Source organism: Poromitra crassiceps (genome assembly GCF_964638095.1).
Source record: "Poromitra crassiceps genome assembly, chromosome: 9".
Taxonomy (NCBI): domain Eukaryota; kingdom Metazoa; phylum Chordata; class Actinopteri; order Beryciformes; family Melamphaidae; genus Poromitra; species Poromitra crassiceps.
In genome coordinates, this window is record NC_139630.1 from 35,265,189 (window position 1) to 35,277,688 (window position 12,500).

The 12,500-nt window shown below is 45.7% G+C and overlaps 1 protein-coding gene across 1 annotated transcript in view; it reads left to right on the top strand.

Annotated features, from left to right (window-relative positions):
• The window catches only part of klhl29 (kelch like family member 29), a 152,416-nt gene that overhangs the window by 98,494 nt on the left and 41,422 nt on the right, over positions 1–12,500 (top strand). Inside the window, exon 9 of the mRNA XM_083642792.1 lies at positions 2,569–2,749. Within this exon, the coding sequence (XP_083498918.1) occupies positions 2,569–2,749 (181 nt within the window). The remainder of the gene's footprint in view (positions 1–2,568; positions 2,750–12,500) is intronic.

Genomic DNA, 12,500 nt, shown 5'->3' on the forward strand with positions numbered 1-12,500 from the left:
TTCGTTTGGTAGTTCAGTCGACATAAGATGCAGACCAAACTCCAAACAAACTGATTAAAGAAACGCTCAAACGTCCATTCTATCGTCCATATCACAGCATTTAGCCAGACTCCCTCTGGCTGACAGAAACAGAGAGTCTCACACACAGCCACACAATACCTCCTAGCCATGTGCTCTCATCCGTGTGTCCTCTCATTAGCCCTGTTCCAAACCGCTCCCTATTACACAACTAGTGCACTATATAGTGTGTTGGCCATTTTGTACTCGTGTCCGAATTCTCAACTGTTAATTTGATTCACTATAATATAGTCCACTATAAAAGACCCACAATGCACTGCAATTTCTAGGGAACAGAGAATGTACCCTGCATTTTCTCCCGTATACCACAATGCAATGCTGTCATGTTTACTGAAGGAGAAGAAGAGTGAGGTAGTGTCTGAAACTTGTTTGATCGTTCCCCAAATAGTTCACTATATGATAAACACCACATGGGGAATAGTGAGTGAGTGGACCATTCCGAACACGGCTATTGTCAGAGAGTTTTTTTGTTTTGTTTTTTTAACATTATTTTTGGGGCATTTTTGCCTTTATTGGATAGGACAGTTACATAGACAGGGAAAGTGGGGAGAGAGAGCAGATGACATGTGGCAAAGGACCATGGGTCAGATTGGACTAAGCCTTAGTGGTACCCTACGAGGTGAGCCACTGGGACTCCCCCGGAAGCTCTTCTTAGAGACTTCCTGCACCAGCGTAACCCTGTAAGCTCCACCCCCTTTAGTCCAAGAACCAATCATAAAACCATGAGGGCGGATCTGGCCATGACAGTAATATTTTAATACACCAAAATGGTCATTTAAACCATAATGGGCACCATATACATGGACTGATACTTTGCAGACAACATTTCAGAATGTACAAAGTTTTTTTTGTTTTGTTTGTTTGGTTTGTTTGTTGTTTTTGCTGTTGTGCAATGGAGCATGAAACCATTCCCCAAGCTGCTCGTGGCAAACCTTTGTTCAAGGAATACATTTCCAATCGCTATGTATTGCATCATTTCTTGATCGACAAAAACAAGTTGTGCTTGAATAAGCGTAAAACCTTTTCTTTAATAGGCAAAACGTTCTACAATGTTGTTGCTCATTCCATTCAGCTACATCATAATTCACTAAAAATACTTGGATGGAAACCCAACTTATAACGGCGTTTAAGAATGCACAAACTTTCTATAAAGAAACTTTCTTTCTGTAATTAATTGCTTTCTTTCTATCATTTCTGTCCTATTTATCTTGTGTTGGGGTTTTTGTGAACTTGCTTTCTCTCTCTCTCTCTCTCTCTCTGCCTTGACAGTTGCTGCAGTGTTGTGCAGTTCATTTGGTTCCATAGTGGCACAGTGTGCGCTCTGTGACTCTCTCTCTATGAGCCCACCTTTAAGTTGCTCCTCCAGAGGGAGAGTGCATTTCTCCCTCCACGCTCCATTTGTGTGGGAATCCTGCACGCTACTCACACACCTTGACATTGCAGCGTGCAACTGCAACAGGATTGGTCCTGCATGTAGCGTGGCTCTCTCCCTCTTTTCATATAAATGTAAATGTGTGTTTGGGCATTGGAACAGGTGTGCGCGCGTGTCTGCTGGGAATTGGCCGGCCAGTGGGGAAATCAGAGGTGTGCTAGCTAGCCAATCAACAGGCTCGGCTCTGTAACCTTCCCTCACACTTGGAAGGGGGGTCAGTGAGTCGTTGCCGGTGTTACATGGCAAATTACATTGCTTAGAGAGAGCTGCTTGGAAAGGAGGCTGCTACGCTGTAACAAGTGCAATTTTGTTGGTTGGTTGACTATTCGACCCGGGTAGGAAACAACTTTCAGTCTGTTAACATAACACTGTCACTCATCATTCCCATAATACAAAAAAAAATCACTATTTGGGGACTGGACCAAAAACATCAGTATTGAAGAGAGAAATTGCATTCAATGCATTATGTATGGCAAAGAAACAAGAGTACTTTTATTGTGTCATTTTGTGTTATCTTTCATTATCCTACCACTTTATCAAGTGTTTGGATGGTATACAGCAGGGGTTCCCAACCTTTTTTGTGCCAAGGACCGGTAGATATATGGAAAAAAAGTCGCGGACCGGTTGTCAATTTTAATGGTTTTAGTTACATATATATTTACTCACCAGGTGGCGACAAAGGGTAAATAACAGCCTTTTGTGTTGTACTGTATGTAGCCTATACAGTATTTATGTTTTTGTTTTAACTACAAACATAAATAAACGTCAACTGGAAACTATGTTTCAACTACCACACTGTATAATATTATATTTATATATATATATATATACCGTATATATTTTATATTATATGTGTATTTATTAAAAAAAAAAAATTTGACCGGCTCGTGGCCCGGTACCAAATGCGTTGCGATCCGGTACCGGTCCGCGGCCCGGTGGTTGGGGACCACTGGTATACAGTACATGACCTTGTTGCTACATATGACTACATACATACATGTAACTTGATATGTCCCCTGTATGTCGTACTGAATCGATAGCCCTCTCTTTGTTTCCAGGCGGTACAGAGTCAGGCGTGATGGTGGCGGACGTGTGGTGCTACATGTCCCTGCTGGACAACTGGAACCTGGTGTCCAGGATGACGGTGCCTCGCTGCCGACACAACAGCCTGGTGTACGATGGGAAACTCTACACCATCGGGGGCCTGGGCGTCTCGGGGAACCTGGACCACGTGGAGAGGTAAGAGAGTTCAACAGCGCACGGTCTACCAGTGGAACAGCTACAGTGACTCTCCACATAATAACAAAAACAGTGGTGATGAACCCTGATTTGACGGCCACATCCGTTTCCGTGATTGTACGGATGATTCTGCGAAATCAGGCGGATGCAGAGCAATCCGGTTTCAGAGAATAACTAGAGGGTAGGTGCATACCTCTGCCGTGGCATATTATCCCCATTGCCACGCCTCCTTTCGGCCAGTGGGCGTGGAAAGTTGAATAGTTTGTCCTTGGCCCCATGGCCAGCCTTTCTACAAAGTTTTGTGGTGTTACCTGAGTCCGTACGGAGGTTAGGCAATAGGCGCCTTTTTGTGATTAAACACGCTCATTACAGCGCCCCCTTTTGGCCAGTGGGTGTGGAAAGTTAATCACTTCTAAGTTGACCCATGACCAACCTTTCTGCCAAGTTTTGTGCAAATCCGTTAGTTAGGTAGCTTTCTGTGATTGGGCACGCCCATTGTCACGCCCCCTTTTGGCCAGTGCGTGTGGAAAGTTAATCAGTTCTAAGTTTGCCCATGACCTACTTATCGACAAAGTTTCCTGGTGTTGACATGAATCCATGTGGAAGTTACCATAAGCGCCTTTTTATGATCTCCCAATGGGCATCGCCACGCCTCCTTTTGGCTAGTGGGCGTGGAAAATGATCCACGAGTTAGTCATTGGCCCATGACCAACCTTCCTGCAAAGTTTCGTGGTGTTAGGTGAATCCATGTGGAAGTTAGGCGCCTTTTTGTGATTGAACACGCCCATAACAGTGCCCCCTGTTGGCCAGTGGATGTGGAAAGTTAATCACTTCTAAGTTGACCCATGACCAACCTTTTCTGCCAAGTTTCGTGCAAATCCGTTCATAACTTTTTGAGATATCCTGCAGACGAACAGGGGCAAAAAACATAACCTCCAGCCAGCTCTGTGGCGGAGGTAAGTACAGTCTGCACACGGCACAGCACAGCACCATGTGGCAGATGGCATGTCATGCAACCGTGGTGCAGCATATTGCAGGAGCAGTTAGACAGGTGTGGAAGCGTTTTCTGTGAGAGCAAGAGGTGCAAACAAATGAATGGGAGTTGGAGCATATTAAGTGGTCCCTTCTGTATGTGTTGCTGTGGAGCGACAGAGTTTATTCCAAGAGAGGCGCATCGGTGAGAGGATGCTCCATGCTGTTCCAGAGCAAAGTGGTACTGTACAGTATACTGTGTGTTGTAATGCCGCAGGGATGACGTATTTTTGTAGGCCTACTACCCCGGAATTGAATTGAATTGAATTGAATTAGCCTTTATTGTCTCCCTTGGGAGAAATTCTTTTTGGGCATCAAGAGACACAGCGTTTAGACATATACATATTGACATATAGACAGTGCAATCAGACGACAATTCACATTAAATTCCTACAGTGTACATATACATCAAGCATACCCAGTGGTAAAATATTGCACCAGCCCTCCACAAAAAAAGAGAAAATGTTGAAATGAAAAATTATTAAGTATTGCACCGCTTCCCTAAGAATAGAACATGATGAGCTGTACTAAGTTGGTCTGCGTTATCTCTTACTATTGAGTGCTTTAATGGACAGTGGGACAAAGGAAAATTTATACCTGTTTAATTTACAGTTTGGTAACCTGTACCTTCTGCCTGACGGCAGCATCTCATACTCTTTATGGAGGATGTGATTGGGGTCGCAGGTAATTGAAGTCCCTGTGCTGCTGGTTCGTAGGGGGGAAAAGGCAATGGGATTTTGCAAAAGTCATAAAAGTGGTCCTGGTTTGTGGAGATTATCTTGCTGAACACAAACTTGGCTGTTTCATAAACTTTTGTTAACCACAGACCTTATTTCATGCATTTAACCGAAATCCCCATACAAAAATCCCATAGAGAGCCAAAGTGAAACGTCACTTCCTGCTTCAGCACTGTACCAGAGATTTTCATCCGCCATTTATTTTCCCATAGACATTCCGTAAAATGCTTATAAAAATTATTTCGATTCTAAATAGCTGAACCGTTTGGTTTGACCAAGTAAAACTATTTTTTATAAGCATTTTACGAAATGTCTATGGGAAAATAAATTGCGGAAGAAAATCTCTGGTACAGTGCTGAAGCAGGAAGTGACGTTCACTTTGCCTCTCTATTGCGTTTTACACGTGCTACTTCCGGACTCCTTCCTGCGGTGCTCTATTGTCTGCACTTCAGCACATCATAATATAGGCTCTCTCCAGCTGAAGCACTGTTAGTGCCCTAGTCAGCTTGGCCCTCTCTTCATTCTTTTCTCTCAATGTGCAGCATCAAAGCAGAAGTCTACAGTGTTCTAGAGGTGTGTGTAGTGTGGTGTGTACTGTATGATGCAGGCATGGTTCCATTTTCCACAGATCCTGTACGACTGATTAGGGCTGCACAATTACCGTAATTTCCGCACTATAAGCCGCACCGGAGTATAAGCCGCAGCAGCAAAATTGCCTGTTTGTTACATATATAAGCCGCACCGGACTATAAGCCGCAGGTGTTTTAATGTTTTTTTTTTTTAATTGTGTTTTAATGTTTAATTAGGGTTCAGGGTTCATGCACAGAGGGGATTGTCGGGAAAGAGATGGCTGTTTGAGGAAGCTCCCATTTATTAACATTTCAACAAAACAACATAACACAACACCACCTGTGTTTTTTTTTACAGTGCACACAGTGTCCGCGGTGTGGTGAAAAGAGGGCAAGAGAGGAAATTAAAACAGAAGTGGATTTATAGTTAGAAAGAGTGCTAAAGAAGAGAGAATTCAGTTTTTTTTTTTTTTTTTTTTTTTTTTCTTTCCGAAAAAATCCATAGATAAGCCGCACCGTTATATAAGCCGCAGGGCCAAAAAACGGGGAAAAAGCCGCGGCTTATAGTCCGAAATTTACGGTAATCGTATTTTCATCGTCATTGCAATATGAACATGCGCAATAAACACATCGCAAAGACTGCCTGAAACCCAATGAATAACAAAAGTGGTTTTATTTACATGCGTCATGCATTCCCACTCAGCATCTGATCATTTTGTCTTGCGTTGTAAATCCAGCGTACACCTTTCCCTTGCAACAGTGCGCTCCGCCCCTCTGTCAAAGCACAAACACGCTGTGTGTAGTTTCAGCTAGAGTCAGTGTGTATTTCATTTCTTTATTCAGTGGGCATCGGCTATGTTTGGGGTCTATGTTAGCATTATTAAAGCAGAAAGACATAGGAACTGTATAGCTAATATGCATACTTTAATATCTGTTTATCGCAAGTCGTATCGTCATCGCTATATTGAACAATGTTATCGCACATCGCAGATTTTCCTCATATCGTGCAGGCCTACGACTGATGTATTTTGATCGTTGTGATTTTTGATTCACATCACTGAAAATTGTCACTCGACACATTTTTGTTCCCCACGATGTTGTGGCTCCTGTATCGATGCCGCACCACTCCTTGTTTTTCCACCGCTAAACAGAGCGGAGCAGCGAGTTCAACAGGAAGCAGCCACCTTGGGCGCGCGGCACGGCCAAATTAGCCAAAGCAATCAAAAGAACATTACTGACTATATTAGAGCAGGCCTAGCAGGTCAATTGATCTCCAAAGCTGTTCTCAATGCACAACAGTCCTCCAAATGAAACCGGCTAATTTGATATTTCCCCATAATGCTGCTATACAGTGTCATTACGACAGCGGGGCGAGATGGAATATTTGCGTCGTAATGGAAACGCATTTGATTCCTCCGTCTCTGAGCTACTTCATTTTGAATGCTGCTCTAATGCATCATGTCTCCAAAGAAATCAGCACTTCTTCTCTCCGTGTGTGTGAAGTGTGCACGTCTGTTTCTCTCTCTCTCTCTTTACCCTCGTGTGCGTTTTTTCGTTTGCGATCGTGAAGCTGCTACGAAAGGCCCACAGCAACTGGACTCAATTATCAACGGCATAAAACCCTAACCTACTTTACCCCTCTCTCTCTCCAAGACCCGCCAGCGGCCTCTTCCGCTCGTTATTCCCGCCCCCTGACGCTGCACTCCGAAGGTAGGTTTGCGCCCGGCTGGGGAGAAATCGCCAACACAACATCGAAAAACACAATAGTTGATCTTGTAGTAGTTTATGAAGAAGAAGAGGAGAAACATTTGCAGCACGGGGGTTGGGGGGTCAGGGTTGCGTTCGCCTGCCATAGCATGTTAGAGATAGCGGCGCTCTCGAGTTGTTTGGGCCGGTTGTCGGAGCAGTGGATGGGCTTGTTTCTAGGCAACCCAGGTTTTTTATTTGGTATTGACTAAAAGCGAGAGTGGAGATTGAGTCGGAAGGTGTAAAAAGTCACCGTTCTGGGAATAGAACGTTTTAACACCTGCTCTTGCCACTTTTGTGACCAGCCCCCCCCCCCTCGATTCACTCTCTGATGCTTAAACTTAGAGAGAGCAGAAGGCAAAGCTATGTCCGTAGCATACAGAATCGACAGGCTCTCAGTGTATCGACTAGATGATGTATTCACTGATGTACAGTGAGTATGAAGAGAGAGGCTTCACACACACGTTCAGGCTCAGAGGCCATAAATAGACTGTACTCACCTTAGACTCCGTTCTCGTGGCGCTGCGTTTGGCGCCGCTCCCCAAACGTCTGGGAGCCGAGACGAGCAGCACTCAACCAGGAACAAGAATGGAAAGTCAGCCCTCTTCGGCTTCATTTTCTGCCATTAGTTTTTGCTTTTACAAGCGAGACACATTTCTTTGCTAATGGCTTCACAATCCCCCCAGGCATTTCACTTGGAACAGCCAGAGTGTCTCTCTTTTTTTAACACTGATCAAACAGGTTGTAGTAGTACGTATGCCTATCAAAGTGGCTCATGCAATTGACTCTGTAGCCACAGCCAAGCATTTACCAGCAATTTTCTGGTGTCTGGTGTTCAATTAAAATCCTATTTATAAGACAGCGCTGATTCCTTTCTTCTCTCTTTATGGTTGTTTGCTGAGGTCACAGCATCACACTGACCATAGCAGCAATTGAGTGTAAGGCTCATGTCAAAGTAATTGGCATGCAGCAGCTCTCTTTAGCAGACATCTCCAGTGGTTCTCAAATGGGGGTCCGGGGACCCCCAGGGGTCCTTGCGCGGGTTCCAGGGGGTCCCCAGCCAAAAGGGGGGTAATTTATTTGAGCTATAATTCCATTCATAAGTAACACAATGACTATTTTGGACTTTGGTCATGGGTTTTATACACTTTCTGTGATAAAACATCTAAAAGCATCAATCTTATTATCAAATGGGGTCCCGTGGTCAAATTTTTGTCAGTTTAGGGGTCCTTCATGTGAAAAAATTTGAGAACCACTGTTCTATAGCAATCAAGTCTTGTGCAAGGCACGGTCAATCTTGGCCATCTCTGATCAGCCACTCTTAAGAGTTGTGCTCTTCTCTCCTCTGGGCAGAGATTTACAGGCTCCCCAGGGCTAAAAACAATCGGTACAAACTGTCATTTGTCCCATGTGCAATAAACACACTTAATTTGCACTTTAAACCCTAAACTGCACGGCACGGCAGCACTTTACTTTACCCTACTATTATTATTATGCCTATTACTCCATGATCTGACTCTCTGATAGGCTACTTTTTAAACCTTTTTAACCCTTAAAAAAATTAACGAACAGATTATTTTTCCTTGATTGGTTGCAGTTGTTGCAATGTCACATGTCTTCTTATATGTTGTGTCTGTATTTTGCCTTCTACTGCAAACCAATTTTCCCCTCGAGGGACAATTGAGAGGCAAAGTGACCGCCTACTTCCTGCTTCAGCACTGTACCAGAGATTTTCATCCGCCATTTATTTTCCCATGGACATTTCGTAAAATGCTTATAAAAATAGTTTTACATCGTCAAACCAAACGGTTCAGCTATATTTAGAATCGGGGGAGACCATAGAACATTTCACTCCGACCAAAACTAAAACAAAACAACACAAAAAAAATATTTTCCTGACCCGTTGGGTTGACGAAAGAAAACTATTTTTATAAGCATTTTACGAAATGTCTATGGGAAAATAAGTGCCGGATGAAAATCTCTGGTACAGTGCTGAAGCAGGAAGTGAAGTTCCACTTTGGCTCTCTATAAAGACCTGAACTGAACTGAACTGAAGCTGCATGACGACAGCTCTCTGTCTCAGTCAATGAAACCCTTCAGGTGATGAGACACACATGTCTACTTGATTTGACTTTTAAAGGACCTTTACTTATTTTCAGTATTTTTTAATATATTGATGTTAGGATTTAAAAATAAACACGCAGAATCATTTCTAATTTCAGCACCATTGTTATTTTACTCTCTATATTCTACTCTGTTCGCTTGTTATGTGGAGACGTTCTTAATTTGGCATGGCAGCATTTCCCCCACAAGATAAGAGTTAATGTTCTAATTAGAATTAAGGACTTAATTATAAATGTATTCATCGTACTGTGTGTTGCCTAAATGTGGGAAACTTTTATGTTGCTTTGATAAACTTTCTTTGGTAAAATCGTGTTTAGTTTTAGTTTAGGCAGCATGCTTATTGACGACATTAACGTAAAGGCACACCCACTTATCTCACTGATGCTTGAAGCCGTGTAATTGGTGGACAGTTCCTTGATTAGAGAGGCTACAAATAGTCTAGTCAAGTGTATTTGAAAAGCCCTTAATCACAGTTAGTCTCCAACGGCTTCACGACGCCCACATTGCGAAACGATAAATTAAAACGATCAATGAACACGGCAAATGATTACAACACCCACCAACCTTAGACCACCAATGAGAACATGGGGAAATCCCATGATAATCTAAAAAAAGAAAAGAGGATTTTTTTTTTTTTTTTTTGCGTATTTCAGGCTTGCGTCAATTATCACAAACTCTGTATTAATAACATCTTTATGATAATCTCTGCAAATGTACATGAGTCTAAGTTTAGGATTGAGAGGAATAATCATAACCTCTGCAGTGTTGGTAATTTTAAGCTTTCAATCAAATAAACCCAACACTTTTCCCTCTTTGTAGCCAACTTCCACGTCTACCGGCATTTTCAATTAGGAAACGTGATTGATTTTTGCTTGGTGATCCGGCGCCCAGGATCACACGGCACTCCTGGATTGAAGTCGTCATACTCCTGGAGAGAATTGGAAAGTTTATCTCCCTTCTTTGTCGAGTCTGTGAAGCGAAACAAATGTAGTTGATGCATTATTTATGTTTCATGGAAGATTGACTAATATGCAAATGACATTGCTCATTCTCGTCAAATGTTTTCTTAACCTCTAAAACTTCATATTTCTACGTCTCAGGAAGATCTTATGTGTGTTCTTTCATATCTGAAAAATGCTGATTAAAATGTCTCGAATGCCTCCGTAAGACATCTTCCATAGCGTTTCTGAACAAACGTGTTCATATCCGGCTTGCTAAATGAGCCCATTAGCTTGCGTATGCGTTGCTTTGTAGCTAAGCAGCAGATTTGGCAGGTAGCGCTGCGTGCTGCACCACAGCTGGCTGCATTGCAGTCCAACGCGCTTTGGCCAAAATTCTAAAGATAGTGGAGAGACTGTGACAGTGAGCCAGCCAGTCCACAGCAGGAATAAATACCCTGGCCAGCGGAGATAAGCAGGAAAGCGTTACTGCAGCCTTTCTTCTTGCCTCTGCGAGTGGATGAGGAATGGCACGCTGCTGCACAGGTCTGAAGAGCCATTGTAATGTGCACAGTTAATAGTATTCTCAAGTCATTAGTCGCACTGAACGGCTGCCTGCTTTGATATGCAGAAGCTGCTGCTGACGATTGTATCTGAGGGCTGCGTGCGCGTCGCGATGGCGTTGAAGCGGCGCGACAGCCACAGCCCATTCTCTCCGCTCGCACTGATCCACGACGCTGACGGGGACGTTGTTTACACACAAACAGCCAGTCTTTCTCACTAGTGTGTATATATATACGTGTGTGTGCGCGCACGTTTCTGTGCACGCTTGTGTGTGTGTGTGTGTAGTTTCATGTGTGTATTTGTATCCGTGTGTGTGTGTGTGTGTGTGTGTGTGTGTCAGCTTGCCTCATTCAAGGCCTCTCACCTTCTTGCTCCGGCTTTCAGCACCCTGACTCCCAATTTGCAGTCCCCCCTGCCTCCCCCCTCTCTCCATCTCTCATCTCTCCCCCCTGCCTCCCCCCTCTCTCCATCTCTCCATCTCTCCCCCCTGCCTCCCCCCTCTCTCCATCTCTCTCCATCTCTCATCTCTCCCCCCTGCCTCCCCCTCTCTCCATCTCTCCATCTCTCCCCCCTGCCTCCCCCCTCTCTCCATCACTCATCTCTCCCCCCTGCCTCCCCCCTCTCTCCATCTCTCCATCTCTCCCCCCTGCCTCCCCCCTCTCTCCATCACTCATCTCTCCCCCCTGCCTCCCCCCTCTCTCCATCTCTCCCTCTCTCCCCCCTGCCTCCCCCCTCTCTCCATCACTCATCTCTCCCCCCTGCCTCCCCCCTCTCTCCATCTCTCCATCTCTCCCCCCCTGGCTCCCCCCTCTCTCCATCTCTCTCCATCTCTCATCTCTCCCCCCTGCCTCCCCCTCTCTCCATCTCTCTCCATCTCTCCATCTCTCCCCCCTGGCTCCCCCCTCTCTCCATCTCTCATCTCTCCCCCCTGCCTCCCTCTCTCTCCATCTCTCCCCCCTGCCTCCCCTCTCTCTCCATCTCTCCCCCCTGCCTCCCCCCTCTCTCCATCTCTCCCCCTGCCTCCCTCTCTCTCCATCTCTTCCCCCTGCCTCCCCCTCTCTCATCTCTCCATCTCTTCCCCCTGCCTCCCCCTCTCTCTCCATCTTTCCCCCTGCCTCCCCCCTCTCTCCATCTCTCCCCCCTGCCTCCCCTCTCTCTCCATCTCTCCCCCCTGCCTCCCCCTCTCTCATCTCTCCATCTCTCCCCCCTGCCTCCCCTCTCTCTCCATCTCTCCCCCTGCCTCCCCTCTCTCTCCATCTCTCCCCCCTGCCTCCTCCTCTCTCATCTCTCCATCTCTCCCCCCTGCCTCCCCTCTCTCTCCATCTCTCCCCCTACCTCCCCCCTCTCTCCATCTCTCCCCCCTGCCTCCCCTCTCTCTCCATCTCTCCCCCTGCCTCCCCTCTCTCTCCATCTCTCCCCCCTGCCTCCCCTCTCTCTCCATCTCTCCCCCCTGCCTCCCCCTCTCTCCATCTCTCCCCCCTGCCTCCCCCTCTCTCTCCATCTCTCCCCCTGCCTTCCCTCTCTCTCCATCCATCCCCCCTGCCTCCCCTCTCTCTCCATCTCTCCCCCCTGCCTCCCCCCTCTCTCCATCTCATCCCCCTGCCTCCTCCATCTCTCCATCCGTCTTCCTGAGGGCTTCACGCTCCTCAGCGTGAAATTCACCCACATTCACAATGATGTCTTCAATCAGAGGCTGGTGAAAGCGGCAGGATGCAGCCTTTCTCCGGGCGCAGCAGGGGGCGCAAATCAACACTGAAAGGAGCGAGGAGGCTTATTTGGGTCTCCTCTTGACACACTGGTGACTGACAGCTTTTAAGGATGGTTAGCGATAGAGTTTGGGGTTGCTTTTCACTTGCTATCAGGTACCCCGCGCCCGCGTGCTCCTCAGCATGTTGATGCGTCGGCAAACCGATATGATTGCCGATATTGAATAATTCATAGCTCTCTAACGATGTGTCAATCACAGACGGGTTTGTTTTATTTATTACACACTATGCAGAGGTTTTGCTCTATGGCGAGTTAATATTACATGAAGATGTTG